Raw genomic sequence first — 21,313 nt, 5'->3', positions numbered from 1 at the left:
GTGGAACTCTATGAAAATGTAAGAAAAGATGAAATCATGTTTTCTTTCTGCAACATGGATGGAAATGAATGGTATCATGTTAAGCAAAATAAGAAAAAGAAGGAAATATACTAGATGATCTTACTCATACCTTACTCATACCTTAGTATGACAAAAAGAAAATCAACAGTAGTGAAAAGTGGTAATTCTTTGGCATTAAAATATAAAGTAAAGTAGTGGGAGGAGCAGCAGGCAGAAAGACCAGACTAGAGTTTATGTGGGACCACGGTGGAGGGATGCACGTAGGCACTTTGGTGGGCCTGGGGTGCAATATTTTATATACAGGTACCCTAAACCTTAGCACTATTATAACTACCTAAACTGTAATACATTTCTAAAAATGAATAAGTCAGGAGTCTATATATATTTACATATCCTATTTCTTGATCCCTTCACATAAAAATTAGTTCTGGATTTCAAAGTTTTATAGATAATTAAGTCAGTGAGAAAACTGGGAAAACGTATTTGTAACTTTGGAAGTGATAGCCCAACAGAACGCAAAAAGCAGTAGCTACTAAAAAACAGGCTATATTAAACTTAATCACTCTAATTTGCTTGAGCGGGTACCAGTAATGTCTCCATTGTGAGACTTGTTGTTACTGTTTTTGGCATAAATAATTTAGAAATAAAAATTTAGCCACAATGTAGAAGACAGTGAAAGATAAAAAAAACTAATATAAAAATATGCATAAAGAACTCCCACAATTCAATAATGACCGGTGAATTGATAAATTAATAGAAAAGTAGACAGATAACCTGAAAAAAACTTTATAAAAGCAGAAACTTTATAAAATAGCAAATAAACAATGAAATATATAAATTTATAAATATATAAAAGGAATACTATAAAACCACAAAAGTGAAATGCACATATCTACATAAAACAGAGAAGAGTTACACAAGCACAAACAATGCTGGCAGTAAGAAACCAAACAAAGATATGCATACATGAAGTTCACCTCCACATACAGGATTAAGTCCACATAAATGATGTCCACATATATTACATGAAGTTTATCTCCCAGTCAGTATTAAAACACAACCAAAGCAGTCCTTCTGAGTAAATGATTTTGATCATGAGAAACATGAGGAGGACTCTCCTGGAGTGCTCACAAGGTTTTTCTTGATCAAGATGCTGGCCACACTTCAAAGCAGTTTCAAACAGTAATCATAAGAATTGGGGCTGAGAAGCCAAGCTAAAACTTTCTCAGGAGGGGACCCTGTGGAAACAATTGAATGCTAGTGGAAAGCCTCTAAATCTGGACCTTCAATCGCCCAGGGCAGGGACCTGAGGAGGGACGAAGTAGGAACAGAAAAGAGACAGAAAGGGTTGCTCAGGCCAACTGCAATTTGCTGGACAGAAGGGTAGAGCTGCGGAGAATCCATAAGAGGCTGCAGCAAAGAGACGTGGGAGGGGAGCCCAGGGTGTAGTGTGCGGGTGACTCAGAGTGCTACCCAGGGGCGGGCGGGGGGGGCGGGTGGAGGGGGAAGGGGCAAACAGCACTGCAAAGACAGTTCCCTCGGAGGGATGGCCAGGAGTCCTCAGCGGGGGATCCTCTGTGGGAACAACCACCATACTGGATTTGAAGCCCAACTATTAGATCATCTTGAAAGCAAAAGTCTGACAAAACAACATGGTATTTAATTGAACTTGATGATGCAGACCTTCACAGCCACTATGCCTTTCTAAAGCATTGAGACTTGAACAAAGACCCACACCTCAGGCCCACACCATTAATAACACACTGTTGTCGCCCAACTATGGTGCTACAGAGCCTCTATCTGCCCCTCAGAACTTCCCAATATGAGCTGGCACTTTGGAGGTTACGGATCTGAAGCCTCCTCCCTCAAAGTTGAATAAATTTGGTAAGTTATCCTTGACCTCTCACCAGTCTGAAAGACGTATGTAATGTCCAGAAAACCGTACATGAGGCAGCCCTCCACACCTTTGAACTCCACACAAACCTATCACAATAGTAGAAACTGTGTCCTCCTGGTCATCTTTCAGAGTTATTTAAACATAATCTTCAGGTTTCTCATAAACAATGTTTATGAGAAACAGCCTCATTCCTGATGCCCCATTCGCTCTCAACGGAACGACCATCTCCGAATGCAACAGCTATGTGTACCTAGGTCGAGAAGTCAACATGGCAAATGTCCTGGCACCCGAGCTGCGCAGGAGGAAGAGAGCGGCTTGGAATGCCTTCAAGAGCGTTGAAGAAATAGCTAAGAGGACAAAGAACCTCCGGCTCTGGGCACATCTCTTTGATTTCACTGTTCTTCCTGCATTATATGCCTCAGAGACCAGGGCCCTACGCAAACAGGATGAGAACGCTATTCAGGTCTCCCAAAGAAGAATAGAAAGAGCTATGCTTGGAATATCACGTTTCACTCAAATGAGAGAAAAAATCTGGAGTTCCGACATCCGTCGACGATCAAGAATCAGGGACGCTGTCTCGTTTGCCAAGGTGTCAAAAATCAGATGGGCTGGTCACGTAATGAGATTTAAAGACGACCGCTGGACTAGAGCTGTTACTGACTGGATTCCACGGGATGTCAAAAGACCGCGTGGCTGCCCACCTACCAGATGGTCAGACTTCTTCATCAAGATCATGAACGATCGGTTTGAGGCTCTTCATGTTCCCAGAGTGAACAGATGCCATTGGGCTACACTAGCACGCGACAGGGACAAATGGAGATGTTACTGGCGCCCGCTCGAGCAAATCGACGGCTAACAGGAAGTTAAGTGATTAAGTGATTAATCTTCAGGTATAAGGAGACACATTTGAATCAGTCCATCCTGATTCAGAGCCTTCTCCAACTTCCTGTCACAGGCCTATTCAAACCATTGCAGCATCACCACGGTAGCCAAAGAGATCTGCTAAACTTTGACTCTATAATTTTAATCACTACGAACAAATATATTCCCACCCCCTAGAGAACAACACAAAAATTAGCTGGACAGTTGGGAGTAAGTATTCATGACCACTCTCCTTGGTCGCTGCTTAGGCCACTAGATGGCCCCAATCAGTTGTCAGACACTAGGAACCTTGAAACTGAACCCTGACAAAACCAAACTAAAGTGATCATGAAGTCTCATACAAGCACAGAACTACAGGTACCAGATCAATTTTGCAAACACGAGTCCTTGATGAGTGCTCTCAGATCTGCTTGCGCTACGATACTCACCCCAATTCTCATGTAACACCAGGCACAATTGGGGACGGGGGTGGGGGGTGAAGGAGGAAGGGGAAGAAATCAGTTTCATTGATGGATGGGAGAACAAAATAAAAAACAGGAAGGTAATCTTCAACTTAGATATGTTAAAGCATTAATATTAGTGATATTCAAAAAATGAAGAAACCATTGAAAGAAACTAGCAATAAGCTTGAAAAGTATTTGAAGAAAGATATGAAAAGACACAATTTAAGCAAAAAGAAAAAGTGGTGTGTAGTTGGGCTAAAAAAAAATCCTCATTTGTGACTCATCAGCAGAATGGAAGAAGCCAAAATTCAAATTTGTGACCTAGAGAACAAAGTACCCAGCATGAATAAAGAAAAGAAAAAAGAAGGAATCAGAATGCATGAAGGGAAGAACATGAAAAATATCTTGTGCATTATTGAAAGAAATAACATCTCTTAGGAGTTAGAGAAGGTGAAAAGATAAGGGGAAAAACTGGTGATGAAATAAATAGTAATCAAGAAATTCTCCCAGTTCCAGAAGGGGTATCGAAATGAATCCCAAGCAAAATAAACACCAATAAAAGAATGCCAAGACACTTTGCACATAAGATGGCAAGATCATGTTAGAAAGACATCTAGAAGCATCAAGAGAGAAGACTTAAATATAAAGTAATCTGCATTATATATCTCCAGTGACATTCTACAGGCCAAAAAGGAATAGCATGATATGTTAAAAATCCTGAAGGAAAAGGATCCTAAACAAGAATCCTCTATTTGGACAGCTATCACTTAGATGCAAAGACATGATAAAAAATATTTCAGACAAACAATAGCTAACTTAGTTTAAGAACATTGATTGTCTTCAGACCAGCTTCTTAAGAAAAACAACATGGACTTCTATAAGAGGCAATGAAATGTCATGAAAAATGGAAAAATATTTAAAAGGAATTAGATGGGGGAAGGAAATGAAGGAGAGTAATAAAGGAGTCTCCCAGAATGGTCACTAGATCTAATTCTTTCAAATATAAAAAAGGAAAGAAGTTTTGGAGTTCAGATATAACTTCAAAGTAAAAATACTTAGACGAAGCAAGAAACGTCAATTGAAATAAAAAATATATATACAAAATATCAGAATCTAACGGAAGTGCAAGAAATAATGACAGAACAAAGAAATAAAATAAAACTTTAAAAACAGTCAAAATCCTCATGAAATATGGCACTAAAATTCCTTTTCGTGACAAATTTTTCAAATGTCAATAGATTAAATTACTCTATAAAAAGATACAGACATGTCTGTTGGATTAGAAAACAAAATCCAATCTTCTGCTGCTTAAAAGAGACACAGAAATATCCCAATAAGCATATAAAAATTCAAAGTAAAAAGCTGGAAAACAATTATATTGACAAATGTTAATAAAAAACAATGCAGGGTTGACCAATTGTAGCACTGTAGCACTGTCCTCCTGTTGTGCATCTATTTGCTGGAGTGGGCCCGGTAAAGTCTCCATTGTGAGACTTGTTACTGTGTTTGGCATATCGAATACGTCACGGGTAGCTTGCCAGGCTTTTGCAGTGTGGATGCGATACTCTCGGTAGCTTAGGGACGATCACATTTGTATCAAACAAAATAGTGTTTTAAAAACAAATTTTAAAAAATGCAGCAAGAGATGAATATTATATACTGATTTAGGAATCTATCAATTTCAAAAATCCTAATTTAACATATAAGCACTGAAGTGAAAGGCAAAAAAGTTTGTAAAATTACTAGGGAAGCTGGTGATACACGGATGGCAGGATATTAATAGTGGGACATTTAACCCTACTCTTTTTACTGATCAGATCAACCAGACCAAATCAGAAAGGGAACAAAATCTATGTGAATAAATCAAAGAGTTAATAGCTACATATCTATCTCTCACAAAAGCTGATTATACATTCTTTTCAAGCGAGAATGGAATTTCTCCACCATTGATCACAAGCTGGGACACAAAATAAGTGTCCATAAAATTGCTAAAATAGAAATCATGGGGCTGGAGCAATAGTATAGCAGGTAGGGAGTTTGCCTTGCATGCAGCTGACCCAGATTCGATTCCCATGATCCCATATGGTCCCCCGAACATTGCTAGTAGTAATTCCTGAGTGTAGAACCAGGAGTAACCCTTAAGCATCGTCGCTGGGTGTGACCCAAAGAGCAAGAAATAAATAAATAATAGAAATCATATATTTCTATGAAAGTAAAACGTGACAATAAAAAAAAAGAAGGAGAAATCAAAACATTTGGAGATTTAAAAAAAATGCTCTTGAACAATCAAGGGTCAAAATGAAGATCAAAGAAGAAATTGAAGGATTTTTCAAAATGAGAATTCTTAAAGCTATTAGAATGTATGGGACATAGTAAAAACAATGCTACAAAGGGAAGTTTATAGTAATACAGAATTATAAGATACAAGAAAGATCTGAGCTTATTATCTTAATCTTAGGTTCTGAGAAACTAGGAAAAGAACAATAAGAAAATAGGTAAAAATGAAAGATCACTTGATCACTTGATCACTTGACTTCCGTTAATCATCGATTGGCTAGAGCGGGCGCCAGTAACATCTCCATTTGTCCCTGTCACGTGCTAGTGTAGCCCAATGGCGTCTGTTCTCTCTAGGAACACGAAGAGCCTCAAACCGATCGTTCATGATCTTGATGATGAAGTCTGACCATCTGGTAGGTAGGCGGCCACGCGGTCTTTTGACATCCCGTGGAATCTAGTAGGTAACAGCTCTAGTCCAGCAGTCATCTTTAAATCTCATTATGTGACCAACCCATCTGATTTTTGACACCTTGGCAAACGAGACAGCATCTCTGATTCTTGATCGTCGATGTAGGTCGGAACTTTGAATTCTTTCTCTCATTTGAGTGAAACGTGACATTCCAAGCATATCTTTCAATTCCTCTTTGGGAAACCCGAAAAGTGTTCTCATCCTGTTTTCATAGGGTCCAGGTCTCTGAGGCATATGTTAATGCAGGAAGAACAGTGGAATCAAAGAGATGTGCCTGGAGCCAGAGATTCTTCGTCCTCTTAGCTATTTCTTCAATGCTCTTGAAGGCGTTCCAAGCTGCTCTCTTCCTCCTGCACAGCTCGGGTGCCAGGTCATTTGTCATGTTGACTTCTCGACCTAGGTACACATAGCTGTGGCATTCGGAGATGGTCATTCCATTGAGAGCAAATGGAGCATCAGGAACTAGGCTGTTTCTCATAAACATTGTCTTCATAAGATTCAGCTGTAGTCCGACATTTCCACATTCACAGTCGAAGTCGGCCAGCATTTGTGCCGCTTGGCTAATGTTTGGTGTTATTAAAACAATGTCATCAGCAAAGCAGAGGTGGTGTAGTTGCCGACCATCTATCTTCACTCCCATTCCTTCCCATTCAATTCGTCGCATGATGTTCTCGAGGGTGGCACTGAAGAGTTTCGGTGAAATGGTATCACCCTGCCGAACCCCTCTCTTGACATCAATGATTACTTCTTTGTAGAATGGTGAGATCCTGGTAGTGAATCCATAATACAGCTCATGGAGGATCTTGATGTATTGAGCTTGAATGCCCTGATTGACTAGGGCTTCAATGACTGCTTCCGTCTCAACAGAATCAAAGGCCTTCTTTAAATCAATGAACGTTAGACAGAGTGGCATCTTGAACTCTTGAGAAACCTCAACGAGCATGGTTATCGTGTGGATATGGTCGATGGTGCTGAATCCTTTGCGGAACCTGGCTTGCTCACATGGTTGTCCTTCATCTAGTGTTCTGTCAATCCTATTCAGGATGACTCAAGTGAACAACTTGTAGATGACAGACAATAGGCAGTTGACAGACAATAGTTGCCAATGTCATGGATGTCTCCCTTCTTGAATAGTAGTACAGTCCTGCTGGTTTTCCATTGGGATGGAACCTTGCATTCAGAGGTAGCGTGTGAAGAGTCGAGCTAGCGTATTGATAAGTACTGACGGCAGGTTCTTCAGGTGTTCAGGTCTGACCTTGTCTGGGCCGGGTGCTGTTTGTTTCTTTACTGACGAAATGGTGTGTTGGATTTCAGAAGGGAGAACATTGGGAACGACATATCCATCCTGTGGAATTTGGTATGTCGGCAAGTGGACATGGCTATTGAAGAGATTTGATTAGAAGTCATGGATAATCTTCTCCATTGCCATTCTGGAGGATGTGATAGATCCATCAGGACGTCAGAGGGCAGTCATCTTGGTCTTGTAGTTGGTGAAGGACAGGTGGGCGTTATGGATACTTTTTCCAGCTTCTGCTGCATCTCCCAGCACTTCTGCTCTTTCCCTCTCGGAAAGCCTGGCAAGCTACCAAGAGTATTCCTCCCGCACGGTAGAGCCTCGCAAGCTATCCGTTGTGTATTCTATATGCCAAAACCAGTAATTACAATGGGTCTCATTCCCCTGACCCTGAAAGCTTCACCAATCTGGCAGCATTGAGAAGGATGAGAAAGAAGAGATGGATAAAATCTCAAGGCCGAACTAGGCTGCCACAACAAAGGAATACAAAAATGATCGTCTGTACTTTCAATGCACGTACGCTAGCATCAGATGCATCCATTGAGGACCTGATGGTACAAGCGCGAAAGATCAAGTTCTCCATCATTGGTCTGACCGAGACAAAAAGGCACCAATCTCATCATGCCGTTTTCGACAGTGGAGAAGTATTGTTCCTCGGAACATGCGATAAAAGAGGTGTCGGACTATGCGTTAATCCACGCCACCATGTCTGCCCGGAGGGGAAAGTGTGTTGGTCCCTTCTGCCTTCTTCCCTCTGGAAAGAAAGATGGCAGCTGCTTGGGGGCCAGAGCACAGAAACCAATCTCTTAATTACCTGACTCTCAGCAGAAATACTTCCAGGGTTAATAAGTAAAATAGAAATCCAAAACTGTGCAGCTGCGCAACATCATTTAATTCTTGAACCCAGCTGTAGAAAGCAAATCATTTCACAATGCCTTTTCAGCATGTCTGATTTGGCGGTGTAAACTCTAAATAATAATGGTGAATCTTTTATCGAAACTATGAATCTAGTCAAAGTAGAGAGAGTGTTAACTAGAATTCATCTGCCTCACAGGCATTGGGAGGGTTGGGGGGATGGGGGTTTATTGGGGTTCTTCATGGTGAAAAATAAGTATTGATAAAGGGAAATGTGTTTGATATTTATATGACCGAGACCTAAACCTGAAAGCTTTGTAACCTTTCCCACAGTGATTCAATAAATAAATAAATAAAGTTTCAAAAAAAAAAAAAGAGGTGTTGGAGGCGTTGGTGTCCTTATCAACACAAACTTGGCCATGAGCATTGATTCATTCGAATGTCTAACAACCTGAATTGGACGTTTACATTTGAATAGATGTGGCTCACTGCCAGCAGTTTCTATCTTCGTTGTCTACGCACCAACATCTAATTATGATGAAGGAGAAATTGAGAAGTTCTACATGGAGCTGGAGAAATTCTATAAAGAAGACCACACCTTTTACAAGATCATTGTGGGTGATTTTATTGCCAAGATAGGACCGAGAAGATCAGTCCAAGAACTTCACATGGGGACCCATGGCCTAGAATGGAACGAACAGGGTGAGAGACTGTCTGAGTTCATCATGTTGACCAAGATCATCCATGGTAACTCACAGTTCCAGAAGGCAGAATCTAAACGTTGGACATGGGAGTCTCTCGGTGGACAGTTCCACAACGAAATAGACCACATCATATTCAATCGACAGTTTTGCCTGACTGAAGTCGCTGTTGTCCCAAAATTCCAAACGGGATCAGACCACCTTCTCCTTCATGCAAAATTCTACTTCACAGAGTGGGGAGAAAGGGCTGCAAAGTTTACAAAGAGGACTCCCAGAACGACCACCAACTGGGAGCTCTTTGGCACTATTGCAGCAACATGGGAAGATGCCATTGTTGACAACATTGACGAGGAATACGATAGACTGGTTCAGCACCTCCATGATTGTGCGAGGAATGCCAAGAGAAAGATAGCCACAAAGAAACGCCTGTCTTTGAAAACTCTTGAGCTTATTTGCCAACGTGGTTTGGCGCATGCCTCAGGCAACCACACGCGAACATCCGAGCTCGCAAAGCAGTGCAGAGATGCGATCAAGGAAGACCTCAAAGAGAGAAGAAAAAAATGAAAGAAATAAGAAAAATTAAAACAGCTATCAATAATATGGAAATTAAGAAAAAATTAAAATATCAATTAAAAACAAGTTTTCCAAAATGACAAGGTTGTCAAATCATTGACTTCATTCACAAAGAAACAGAGAAAATGGGCAGAAGAGATAGTAGAGGGGTTAAGGTATTTGTATTTCAATTAGCTGACTCCAGTTCAACCCCCGGTACAGCATTTGGGCACTGCCAGGAGTGGTTCCTTAGGAGAGAACCAAGAGCAAGCCCTGAGTTCTACTGAAGGTGGCCCCAAAACAAACACATAAAAATTTTAAAAAGACAAAATTTACAATTTATATCATAAATGAAGGTGAAAAATTAGATCAGTTACTACATAAATACCAAAAAGAAACATGTAGGGTGCGAGGGATTGAACCTAGACTGGTTACATGCAAGACAAGGACCCTACCCACTTTGCTATTATTCAGGCCCCTAATTTCATTTTTTACACGTGGTTCTCCAGTTTACCCATATCATTTATTAAAGAGATTTTCTTTGTTCCTTTTTTATACATTTACTCATTTGTTTTAATGTAGATTAACTATCTTTTTTATATGGGCACTTAGCTAAGAACTCTCAATTCTGTTCCATTGGTTTGCAGTTCTGCTTTTATTCCAATATTTATCTTTATAAAACTTCTATTTTTATAATTTTGTAGTATAGTTCAAATTTGGGAAATACAATGCCTCCCATCTTCTATTTTTTCTTTTCTTAGATTGCTTCGGCTATTTTGGGAGTATTATGATCCCATACAAAATTTAGTTCAAAGAAAACTCAGTGCCCATACTCCTCAATATCTTTCAAATCACTGAGGAAACTGAAAACTGTCCTAATAGCTTTTATAAAGCCAGTATTACACTGATGGCTAAAACTGACAAAGGAACTGCTAAATATATATATGTGTATATATATATTTATATAGCTCTATAAATGTATTCCTAAAATATAAATACACACACATATGTATATATATGTATATATGTATATATATGTGTATATATGTATATATGTATATATATGTGTATATATGTATATATATATAGGCCAGTATCCCTGATGAACATCAACGCAAAATTGTTCAACAAAATCCGAGTAAACACAATAGAGCAATATATCAAAAGAACTATACACAGTGAACAAGTGGGGTTCATCCCAGGAATGCAAAAATGCTTTAATATATAGACATCAATTAATGGAATACACCATATCACCAAAAAGAAAGATAAAAACCAGGGCTGGAGCGATAGCACAGCGGGAAGGGCATTTGCCTTGCACGCGGCCGACCCGGGTTCGATTCCCAGCATTTTATATGGTCCCCTGAGCAGTACCAGTGGTATTTCCTGAGTGCATGAGCCAGGAGTAAACCCTATTCATCGCTGGGTGTGACTCAAAAAGGAAAACAAACAAACAAAAAAAGATAAAAGCCATTCTGATAAATGAATTGACATGGTGTAAACTTTTAACAAGACTCAATGTTCATTAATAACTAAAAATCCTCTGAAAAATAGCAATAGAAGAATCCTACCCTAAGATAGTAATGACCAACTACACGAAATCCAAAGCTAATATACTTGTAGTGAAAAACTGAAAGCCTTTCCCCTGAGATCAGGTAAAAGGCAAGATTGTTCCCACTCTTATTCAACATAGGAAGTTTTTAATATAAGAAGTTCTCACTGTGGCAATCAGACAGAGAAAAAGATATAAAAGTGATCCATATTGGAAACAGAGAAGTCAAACCATCACTATTTGTAAATGTGATACTATATGTTAAAATTCATAAAGGGCGCACACACACAAAACCTGTTGAAAATAATAAATCAATACAGTAAGGTAGCAGGTTACAAAATTAATACACAAAAATGTCATGGCAGTACTGTACACAAATAATGAGTTGGAAAGGAAAGAAATTTAAAAGACTATCTCTTTCGAAATGTCAACTGAAAACATCAACTAACTAGAGATAAATGTAACAGTGGAACAGAAAGACTTATGCAGTGAAAACTATAAATCACTGCTAAGAGAAATAGAAAAGGAAAGCAGAAATTGAAAGATATTCTCTGTTCATTAATTGCAAGAATCAGCATTGTCAAAATGACTGTCTTGCCTAAAGTCTTATACAGATTCAATGCAATGCCCATTCAAACCCAGTGGTATTTTGGAAAGATTTTATTATATTGTTAATGCTTTAAAATTAGTGCAGACTATAAAGTAATAGCACACCTAGAATTTTTCTTGGTTTATATGTTTAATAAATTTAAAGAATTTTTTAAACATTTGATAAATTTTAAGTAATTTAACATATTTATGACAATGATTGCATTCTAAAATTGAGAAATTGTTAAGTATAGAAAAGAACTATACGTATCTATTTTTTAAGTGACATTCTTTCAATAAATGTTATTGCCGCAAATAAATGACTGCATGTAATGATTGTATTTTCTTTTAATTCAGGTTGCTTTTGCAAAATTTTGACATTTTTCTTCACTTTATTTTCAAATTATTGGTACAAACCTTTACCGCAGGATCACAATAAAAATTCAACACCTAAGGAACTTCGAAAAACTAAGAGGAAAAACAAGTAACCAAAAGGGATCATTACTGTGTAAGATTTGTAAATTACCAATCAACTAGTTATTAATAAAATTTATGACTATAAAGTAGTTATAATGAAGTTTAATCTAAACAAATGAACATCATTAAAGTTTTCCTGTTTGGGGTATATACATAATAATATTGCCTCTGTCTTATATTTTGTAAAAATTATTTTAATATACCTAAATGTATTTAAACACTTTTTATTTGCAAAGTTAGTCATAATCCAATTGTTATAAGCATTCAATGTTCCAACACCAATCACATCACCTTTTTTTTCCTCCACCATTGCCCCCAGTTTCCCACCTACTCCTCAAGCCTTCCCCCTTAAAAGGCACAAAAGAATTTTATATTGCTTGTTACAACAAAATGTCTGAGGGTTTACTGAGCTGTTTGCTGTTAATTGTTAGATGAGCCTTCTCTGTTATTGTTATTGTTTATTGAACTTAGTCGACTTCTATGCTACTTTTCCATCTAATTTGCTGTCCTCCTACTGGGCTGTATTGTGGAATTTGGAGGTGTCTCATGGCCATATACGAGGTCATGTGTGCTAAGAACTCTAGGATCTGTAGAATTTGGTGGGTTCACATGCCAGCAGCTGTGCGATGTTGGTGTGGCTTCTGGGTGTCCCAGCAGTGGAGAGGGTGTGGGGGAAAACTGAAGCCTCCACTCTCAGAAGACCACAGAATTCTCTGTCTGAAAAACTGGTGTATCTGGAATTTTTATTGGTTTGGTTTCTTTGCAGATATTAGTCCTAAAGCAGTAAAGTTGTGTTGTTGGCATGACAACAGCTGGGGGGCCTGGGTGTGGCTCTCAGGGGTTCAACAGAGTGGGGACTTAGTCTGCCCCTTTCTCAAGAGTATTCCAGAGTTTTCAGCAGAAGTTTGGTGTAGCCGTGAATTTTAGGAGTTTGTCGTGCATCTCTTCAGAGATTAGTCATGAATCTGGGAAGCTGGGCAGATGAGTTTAAATGGTGGTGGTTGAGTAGGATCTATGTTAATACACTTTAGATAGAAATAAAACACTTTGAAAGAAGAAAAGGGTGAAATAAAAATGAGAAAATTGATATGCTATTTATGAGTACAATGATAAATGAAATGAAAAATGTCAAAATTTTGCAAAAGCAACCTGAATTAAACTTATTGACTTTGGTTACATAGATTACTTAGGTTTCATATAGCTTATTCTTGTTACATTTCTATAGTAGCTATCAATTTTCTTCAATTTTTTAAAAAATAAAATTAGATTTGCTATTTCAGTTTACTGTCACTGTCACTGTCACTGTTCTTCCATTGTTCATCTATTTGCTTGAGCGGGCCCAGTAACATTGTGAGATTTGTTACTGTGTTTGGCATATCGGACACGTCACAGGTAGCTTGCCAGGCTTTGCTGTGCAGGCGAGATACTCTCAGTAGTTTGCTGGGCTCTCTGAGAGGGACAGAAAAATCGAACTCGAGTCAGCCGTGTCAGCCACATGCAAGGCAAACGCCCTACCCACTCTGCTATTGCTTCAATTCATATCATAAAATTTTAATGTCAAATTTATTATGTAAAGGAATATTTAAAACCTTTTAAAATTAACATTTTGACATTCATTTGATCCTGGAGTGATTTATCATTATCTTTTTCTCGCCAATTGGCCATCTTGGATTACATATATTTTTTATGAATCTCTAAATTTCGGTGGGCTGGAGCGATAGCACAGCAGGTAATAAGTTTGCCTTCCATGAGACTGACAAGGGTTCGATTCCTCCATCCCTCGATTCCTCCATCCCTCTTGGCAATGCCTGGTAAGCTCCACGTGGCTTATTCAATATGCTAAAAAGAGTAACAACAGGTCTCACAATGGAGACATTACTGGTGCCCGCTTGAGCAAATTGATGAACAATGGGAGGACAGTGGACAGTGCTACAGTGCTCTAAATTTCAGTAGACATAAAATTCATTATGCATATATATCTCTCTAGTCGTTATCCTGGCTTGAATTTTATTTATTAAAACTAAATCATAAATTATTTGATAGCCATTTTTGTGCTTTTATATTTTATTTTATTATCAATCACAATGAATGTAAAAAAATTAAAATTTGAATGTAAAAAAATGTGTCAGCATTTGTGGAATTAAGCTTAAGCGTTTTAAGAATTTAAGCTTAAATGTGTTTCTAGAGGAGGGTTAGTCAAAAGTATTTCACGAACCATTTTATATCCATCCAAATTATGTGGTAATTTTTCAAATTCTGTTGCACAATAGATCAGATAATAATAAAGCTAAGATTCTACAATGTTTCTCTGAGAAGAGAATAATTAACTGATAAAAATTTTCCTTTGATATTCACATTATTCAATGTGGTAAGAATAATGTGTGATAAGACAATGCCCAGTGCATGGTCATGGCTGGTAGAGGAGACGTGAAGCAGGGAGTATTCATAGATTATTATATATTTACCTTCCTTAATTTAACCATATATGAAAATCTATAAAATTTCTTCACATAAAACTCATCTTCATTGCTTGATTCTTCTCTGCTTGGTTTAGTAAGAATGCAGAAACTTTGAGGATGTAAAATTTAAAATATTTTCTCTCTTGAAGATTCTACACAAGCTTTTAAAGTATCTATCCTCTATTCAGAAAAAGGAAAATCACACATGAATTACTCAAATACTATAAATCTATCTATGATGATCCATATTTTCATATTAAAATAATTCTGTGAAGCATTTATAATTTTCTGAGTATGTGGGAATTCACACACCACTGTGTACCGCAGTTTCTTACTAGAAGAATCAAAATTTTATTAATTTACTTTTATCCTTTCATAATGCTCTGCTACCTAAAAAAATTACAATTAAGAATTAAGATAACACAATAATATTCAAATGCATTTTGAAAGTTCTTTTCAAAACCTTTTAATGTATATTAAAACTTCACATTTTAACATGTATATTAATATATGGGCTGGAGTGATAGCATAGCGGGTAGGGCGTTTGCCTTGCACGCGACCGACCTAGGTTCAATTCCTCCACTCCTCTGGGAGAGCCGGCAAGCTACCGAGTGTCCCACCTGACCGGCAAAGCCTGGCAAGCTCCCCATGACCTATTTGATATGCCAAAAACAGTAAAACAAGTCTCACAATGGAGATGTTACTGGTACCCGTTCGAGAAAAATCAATGAACAAAGGGAAGACAGTGATACAATGCTATATTAATATATATAATATGTTATATATGTTAATATATATAACTATGTATATAGCTGTTTTTTAAAAAACCCTAGGAAATATGGGAGCATATTTAGATTTTAGACTTTACACTTAAATATAGGCTCTAGCTATAGCAGAACATGTGTTTATGTTAAAAACTGGTTTTGTAGTTGATTGGTAAATAGAGGATGAAGCATAACACAGAAGGTCCATTGACTAATATCAATTTTTCTTCTCTTGAAACAATCAGAGAAGTTTTCTCACAATTAAAGATAAGACCTTGGCAGTAAATGAAGTCAAGAAAAGACAGCTAAAATAGGGTGTTGGGAGGATCCTCCCAGGATGGGAGAAGCATGCTAAAAGTAGACTACAGACCAAACATGATTGCCACTCAATGTCTCTTTTGCAGACCACAACACCCAAAAGGAGAGAGAGAACAAAATGGAATGCCCTGCCACAGAGGCAGGGTGAGATGGGGGGGGATGGGGGGTGGGAGGGATACTGGGACCTGTGGTGGTGGAGGATGGGCACTGGTGGAAGGATGGTGACTTGATCATTGTATAACTGAAACCCAAGCACAAAAATTTGTAAGTCTACAACTGTATACCTCATGGTGTTTCACTAATAAAAATTAAAAAAAAATAAAGTGAACAAATACAGAGCACCAAAAATAAATAAATAAATAAAATAAAAACACAGAAGTACTCTTTTGTAATCTTTTTTTTGAATGATTTACTGCTTTTTAGGATTGTCATGTTTTCTACCATGAAGCAACTGAAGAATGTATTTCTAATGATCAGATTTCTCCTTCTCCTCCTCCTCCTCCTCTTTGTTTTTGAGTCACAACTGGTTCTGTTTAGGGCTTATTCCTGGTTCCGCACTCATGGATCACTCCTGGGTCGAGGACCATATCTGGTACTGGGGATTGAACCTAGGTTGCTGCATGCAAAGAAAGCATCAGAACAGTTGCTTTATGTCTCTTGTCCCAGCTGTAATCATTCTTACTAGGATTCGGTTATAAATTTCCACACGTTTTTAGTGGTCAACCTCAGCATTATTTTCTTCTCATGCACGGTTATTTCTCGTGCTCAGGTTTTCCTAAAAGAGCACTGCAGTCTCCCCGAAACAAACAAATAGAAAGGACTTATTTGTTTACACTAAAGGCAGTGAAAGGAAGGATGGTCATAATCACAGAAAATATTCTAGGATTAGTGACTTGAGAATTTCTGAAGCCTGTGATTTTTTGGATGGCTTTTATTTTTCTTTATGTCTCATAGTCATTTCTTCATGATCCAGTTCTAAGAACCTAAGTTCTATCATATAATTGGTTTGATACAACTCTGTGTTTTTCTTCACCTCTTCTTTTTCTAATAGAGTGTTTTTTCCCTCCTGTGAAAATCTTTTATAAATCTTTCCAAAATGCCAATCTGATCATATTTTGCAGTGTGTTGTAAACTTTCGCCTCCTTGGATTTTTTTTCCAGATTATGGGTTTTTGAAACAAATGCTGTGCTGTTCACTTATCACTCTGTTCCATTTTTTCCAAAGTATTAGATGATCACAAAATATTGGTAGAATAAATGAGTGACTAGCTACTTTATTGTTAAAGTCACTGGCCTCAAAGTCTCAACTTTTAATAGTTTCACAAAATAAACTCCAAAAAACAAGTATAAAAATTATCTGGGGATTAAAGAATTTAGAAGATCCTTTTGAAAGCACTTCTCAACTTGTTTCAGCTGCCTGACTTGCATATGCTGTTTCCTCAGAGCATATTGAATTGTGCCCTTCAGCAAAATCTGTTCAAGTCCTAACCCCAAGAACTTGTGACTGTAACTTAGTTGGAAACAAGATATTTGAAGATGAAATAAAGTCAAGGTGAAACCTAAAGCATGTTCTTTTCAGAAGAAGAAGATTTAAATCACAGAATATAAGAAAGAATACCAAGAGAAGACTGAATGAGGAAACAGTCACACGTCTATGAACCAAGGAACAATGAGGAGCATTTCCAGGAAGAGGGAATGAAGGGAACTTCCTTACACTGTCCATCTGTGTTTGGACTTGGCTTCAAACTAGACTTTGCCCTTCTAGTCCCCCTGTGAGAAAATAAAGTCATGGTGCTTCAAGCCACGCAGTTTATTTTATATATTTCACCAGACATACAAAGCTATTATACTATCTTAACTCCCTCTTTTTTCCCTATAGATAAGTAATCTTATGAAACTTGCAGCTATATAAATCTCAGATTTTTTGGGGGTGGGGGCATGATATTGGTGGAATCACACACCTGGCAATGTTCAGGGCTCTCTCCTGATGGGCTCAGAGGACCATATTAGGTGCCAGGAATCAAACCCAGGTCAGTCTACACACAATGCAAGCACCCGACCTGCTGGACTATTGCACTGGCCCCAATCCCAGCTTTTTAATGAAAAAAAATCTCATTTAGCCAAGCAACAAGCTATTCTACCCACTCACCACATACAATTAAAATTATAAACCTCTCCTTTATTATCTTCAGAACAGGACTGCACTTACTGCACACAGTTGTTTGCTTTTCATTTCTTTTATTTATTTTAGGTTCCACAATAGTGCAATTTCGCAATGTGCTTGCGGTATACTTGCAGTGCTGACATACTCAATCACAGTGTGCCAAGATTTGCTTCTGATTTTCTTGACAACTTTTCCCCCTTCTTCACTCGAATGTTATTTGACACTACGGGAAAAGATTCTGAATGACACGAATGCGTTTAATCTGACAGAAAGTGGCACCAAGAAAATAACAGGGACTAAGCAAATGGCAGGAAAAATTTACTGCAAGTCACAAACTTCAAGTCAGACTTATCACGTGGGAAAAGTCTCAGTGCTCAAGTAATCTCGGGAGGATCCCAAACTGGTTCTAAAAGCAAATGTTGTCAGTCAAGTGCTTCAGTATCAACATTGTGCTATTCAGGAGTTTGTTTTCAACATACCAAGGTGGACTTCTTTGTTTTTTTTAATCCCCTTTCATTTATCACTGTTGCAATTGCCAAGAGGTCACCTGGGGTCACCTGCCATAGCTGGAGTGCTGGTACACCCATGTGCTGGCTGGCGTACCCACTCCTGGACCCCTCGTCTCAGCTGCAGTGCCCACAAACACCCCACTGCAGTGCACTATCATCACTGGGATCACATTCTGTCCTAGCACCAGGGGTTCCAGAAAACAGAGCTGTAAAATTATTTTTGATTTTTTATTTCAAATTATTTTTTAATTTTTTAAATTTGATGTATACATTTTTTTAGAGCCGAGTTGCAGGCATACAATGTTTCAACACCAATCCTACCATCAGTGTCAACTTCCCTCCACTAATGTCCCCATGCCCTCACCCCCAACCTCCCCCCAACTGCACATTTTCAAATTTGATTATTGCAGTTTAGATCTCATCATTTCCATTCCGTTGGTTCTGTGATTCAAATATAGACTTGTATCTCACCTCTACATTACCAAAGTGTCCAAAACCGCTGACCTCTGCCCTTGTTACCTCCTGTCTGCCTCTTCTTAGTTCCCTTCCTCAGTTTTCTTCCTTTCCAGTCCTTATTAGTTTTATAATATAGGGACCAGAGTCATCTAGGTGTCCCTCCACGGCTCTTGCCTTGATGCCTTGAGTACTCTTATCCTGGTAAATACATTTATCATCAACTTGAAAGCTAGTACAGTAGGGAAGATGCTTATCTTATGCATTGCAAACCTGTGTTTGATTCCCAGCACAGCATATGGACACTGAAGCACCACCACGAATGATCCCTAAAATCAGAGGCAGGTGTAAGTCCTGAGCAAAGCCTGGTGTAGCCTCAAAGAAAACATAAATTAAAAATAAATGCATTCATCACCTTTAAAGTCAGTGAGAATGCAATTTTTGTGGCAAATATTTAGGATGGTATTATGTCAAACAATATAGTTTTAAAACTAGATTAAGAAAAATTGTTTCAAAAGACTATACATTAAACATCTCTGTTAAAGTTTAATTTATACTACAAAACATGAACCAAAAACTGTAGATGATTAAAAATAATAAGTATGACATTATTTTCTTATTTCATTGTCCATATTGCAAAAAGATCATTTTCTTACTTTTTATCTAACCTAGACTTTCAGTATGATTGTGAGTTTTCTAACTTGGCTATTGCCACGCAGCTACATTTAATAAGTAGTTCAGCTTTGCATTCATAAAGGAAATGCAGGGCTCAAGGGGATTCAGATACATCAGTGGTACTAAGAAATGATAGAGCTAAATATCCAGACCACAGAATCAACAACACTGAAGTCATGAGACTGAAACTTGAACAACCTTTCATAGGATAGGGAAAAGAGATGGCAGGGCCAGAGAGATAGTACAACAGACCTTGTACTTAGCCAATCTAGTTTTGGTTCCTGGTACCTTATATATTTCTCTGAGACCCTCCAGGAGTGATTACTAAATATAGAGCCAGGAAAAGCCCTGAGCAGAACTGGGTATGCATCCCTATCCCCAAAAAGGGAGAAACATTTCTGTAAGTCACTTTGGAAAATGAAATGTTAATGGCTTCATTGTAGCTGAGAACCTCATTTGATCCCTCAAACCAACAAATAAAAAAAATTCTGCTGATATAATGAAATTTTCTTTTATAATTCAAAATTTAAAAAATTAATTTTAGAATTAAATCTTAGATCTACTTAGATACAATGGTTGTGCTAGTAATTAGACACAGGTAAAAACTTGTCTCACCTAGAAATCAGATGAACTAAGGTCTAAACATTATCTATGAATTTGGTGATTAATGAAATGAGCTTTGCCAGGTGTTGACCTCAGATGGCGGTGGCACTTGATCTTAGTGGCCACAGGGGTTACCCTGGAAGAAGAAGGACATGGCTGGGACAAGAAGGACCTTCCACCCAGCCAAGCATTGCACCATCCATCCCCACTGGCAGAACACCACCAGGAACTGTCCCTGGGTGCCCCGAGTACTGGTTGATAACTCTCCAAACAATAACAATAAGATTAATATTATTGCATGCATTATATAGCATTATACACACCAATTATGAAAGATTATATTACACAATACAAGCCCATACATATATTGTTCTCATTTAAACAAGGGAGCTCATTATTTAATTTACTGTACTGAATGCATGAATTAGAAAAGAAAAACCAGAGATATATCACCTAAACCTCCAATGATGTAAGTTATAGATATAAAAACACATTAAATCCAAAATGGTAGAAAATAAATAATGATCTTATTTATTGATTGACTTTTGAGCCAATATCACGAATTGGAAGATTGCTGAGGCCCACTCGGGTGGTGCAGGGGGTGGGTTAAGGGAGACTACTGTCTCAGGCTTATTCCTGGCTCTGCTCTTAGAGGTGCATAGATGGTGCCAGGGATCAAACCCAGTTTGGTCATGTGCGAGGCAAGAGCTATGCTCTCTCAAGAGCTGTATGATCCCTGCACGCTGCTGCCTCTTTTCTAGGGCTGTTTCTCCAGCACCAGAAAAGAAAGGATGTTTCTGAGAACTTTTTGAAATGATGTTTTGAAGAAATCAAAATTAAATTGAAAAGTCAAAACAAGAATCGGAAATCAAGAAGATCAATGATACCAAACTGTATCTCATTTTAGAGGTAAAAGTCCTGGCTTTTCTCAGAATGAAACTGGCATTTGTCTTCCTTAAAACCCCTTTATGTGCCCAATTAGTTGTCATGTGGTTCCTGAAAAAGGAACCTCTGAATATTTGAACTTCATGCATCAGACTGACCTTGCTAAAGCCTAGAAAACACTTTCTCATGAGACGAAAAAGAAAAGATGTTGTCACTTTGCACACCAGGACAAGTAGTCAAAGGTACATTAGCTAGGACCACAACTTAGAAGTGTCTAAGGCCTGGGCACCTTGGTGGAACAGGACCACCTCTCTGAGGGTTACTGGGACAGTGGTCTCCCTCACCCCACCCCCTACACCACCGCTGTGGGCCTCAGAAAACCTCCAGTTCATGATAAAGTCATTTCCACTTACCTTAGAGGCTTTTAACAGCCAGTCTGGAAAAACAAAAATAGAAGTTGGGGCCAAAGAAAATGC

At 38.2% G+C, this 21,313-nt stretch overlaps 1 protein-coding gene across 1 annotated transcript in view; it reads left to right on the top strand.

Moving 5' to 3' along the window:
• LOC130046079 (solute carrier organic anion transporter family member 6A1-like) overlaps positions 1-17,958 on the top strand; it is a 100,257-nt gene extending 82,299 nt beyond the window's left edge. The window contains exon 7 of the mRNA XM_056138990.1: positions 17,847-17,958. Within this exon, the coding sequence (XP_055994965.1) occupies positions 17,847-17,958 (112 nt within the window). The remainder of the gene's footprint in view (positions 1-17,846) is intronic.
• Positions 17,959-21,313: the final 3,355 nt, after the last annotated feature.

This window comes from Sorex fumeus, unplaced genomic scaffold (assembly GCF_029834395.1).
Source record: "Sorex fumeus unplaced genomic scaffold, SorFum_2.1 ptg000131l, whole genome shotgun sequence".
In the NCBI taxonomy this organism is placed as follows: Eukaryota; Metazoa; Chordata; class Mammalia; order Eulipotyphla; family Soricidae; genus Sorex; species Sorex fumeus.
The sequence above is the reverse complement of the archived record's forward strand: the minus strand, read 5'-3'. Positions and strand labels throughout refer to the sequence as shown.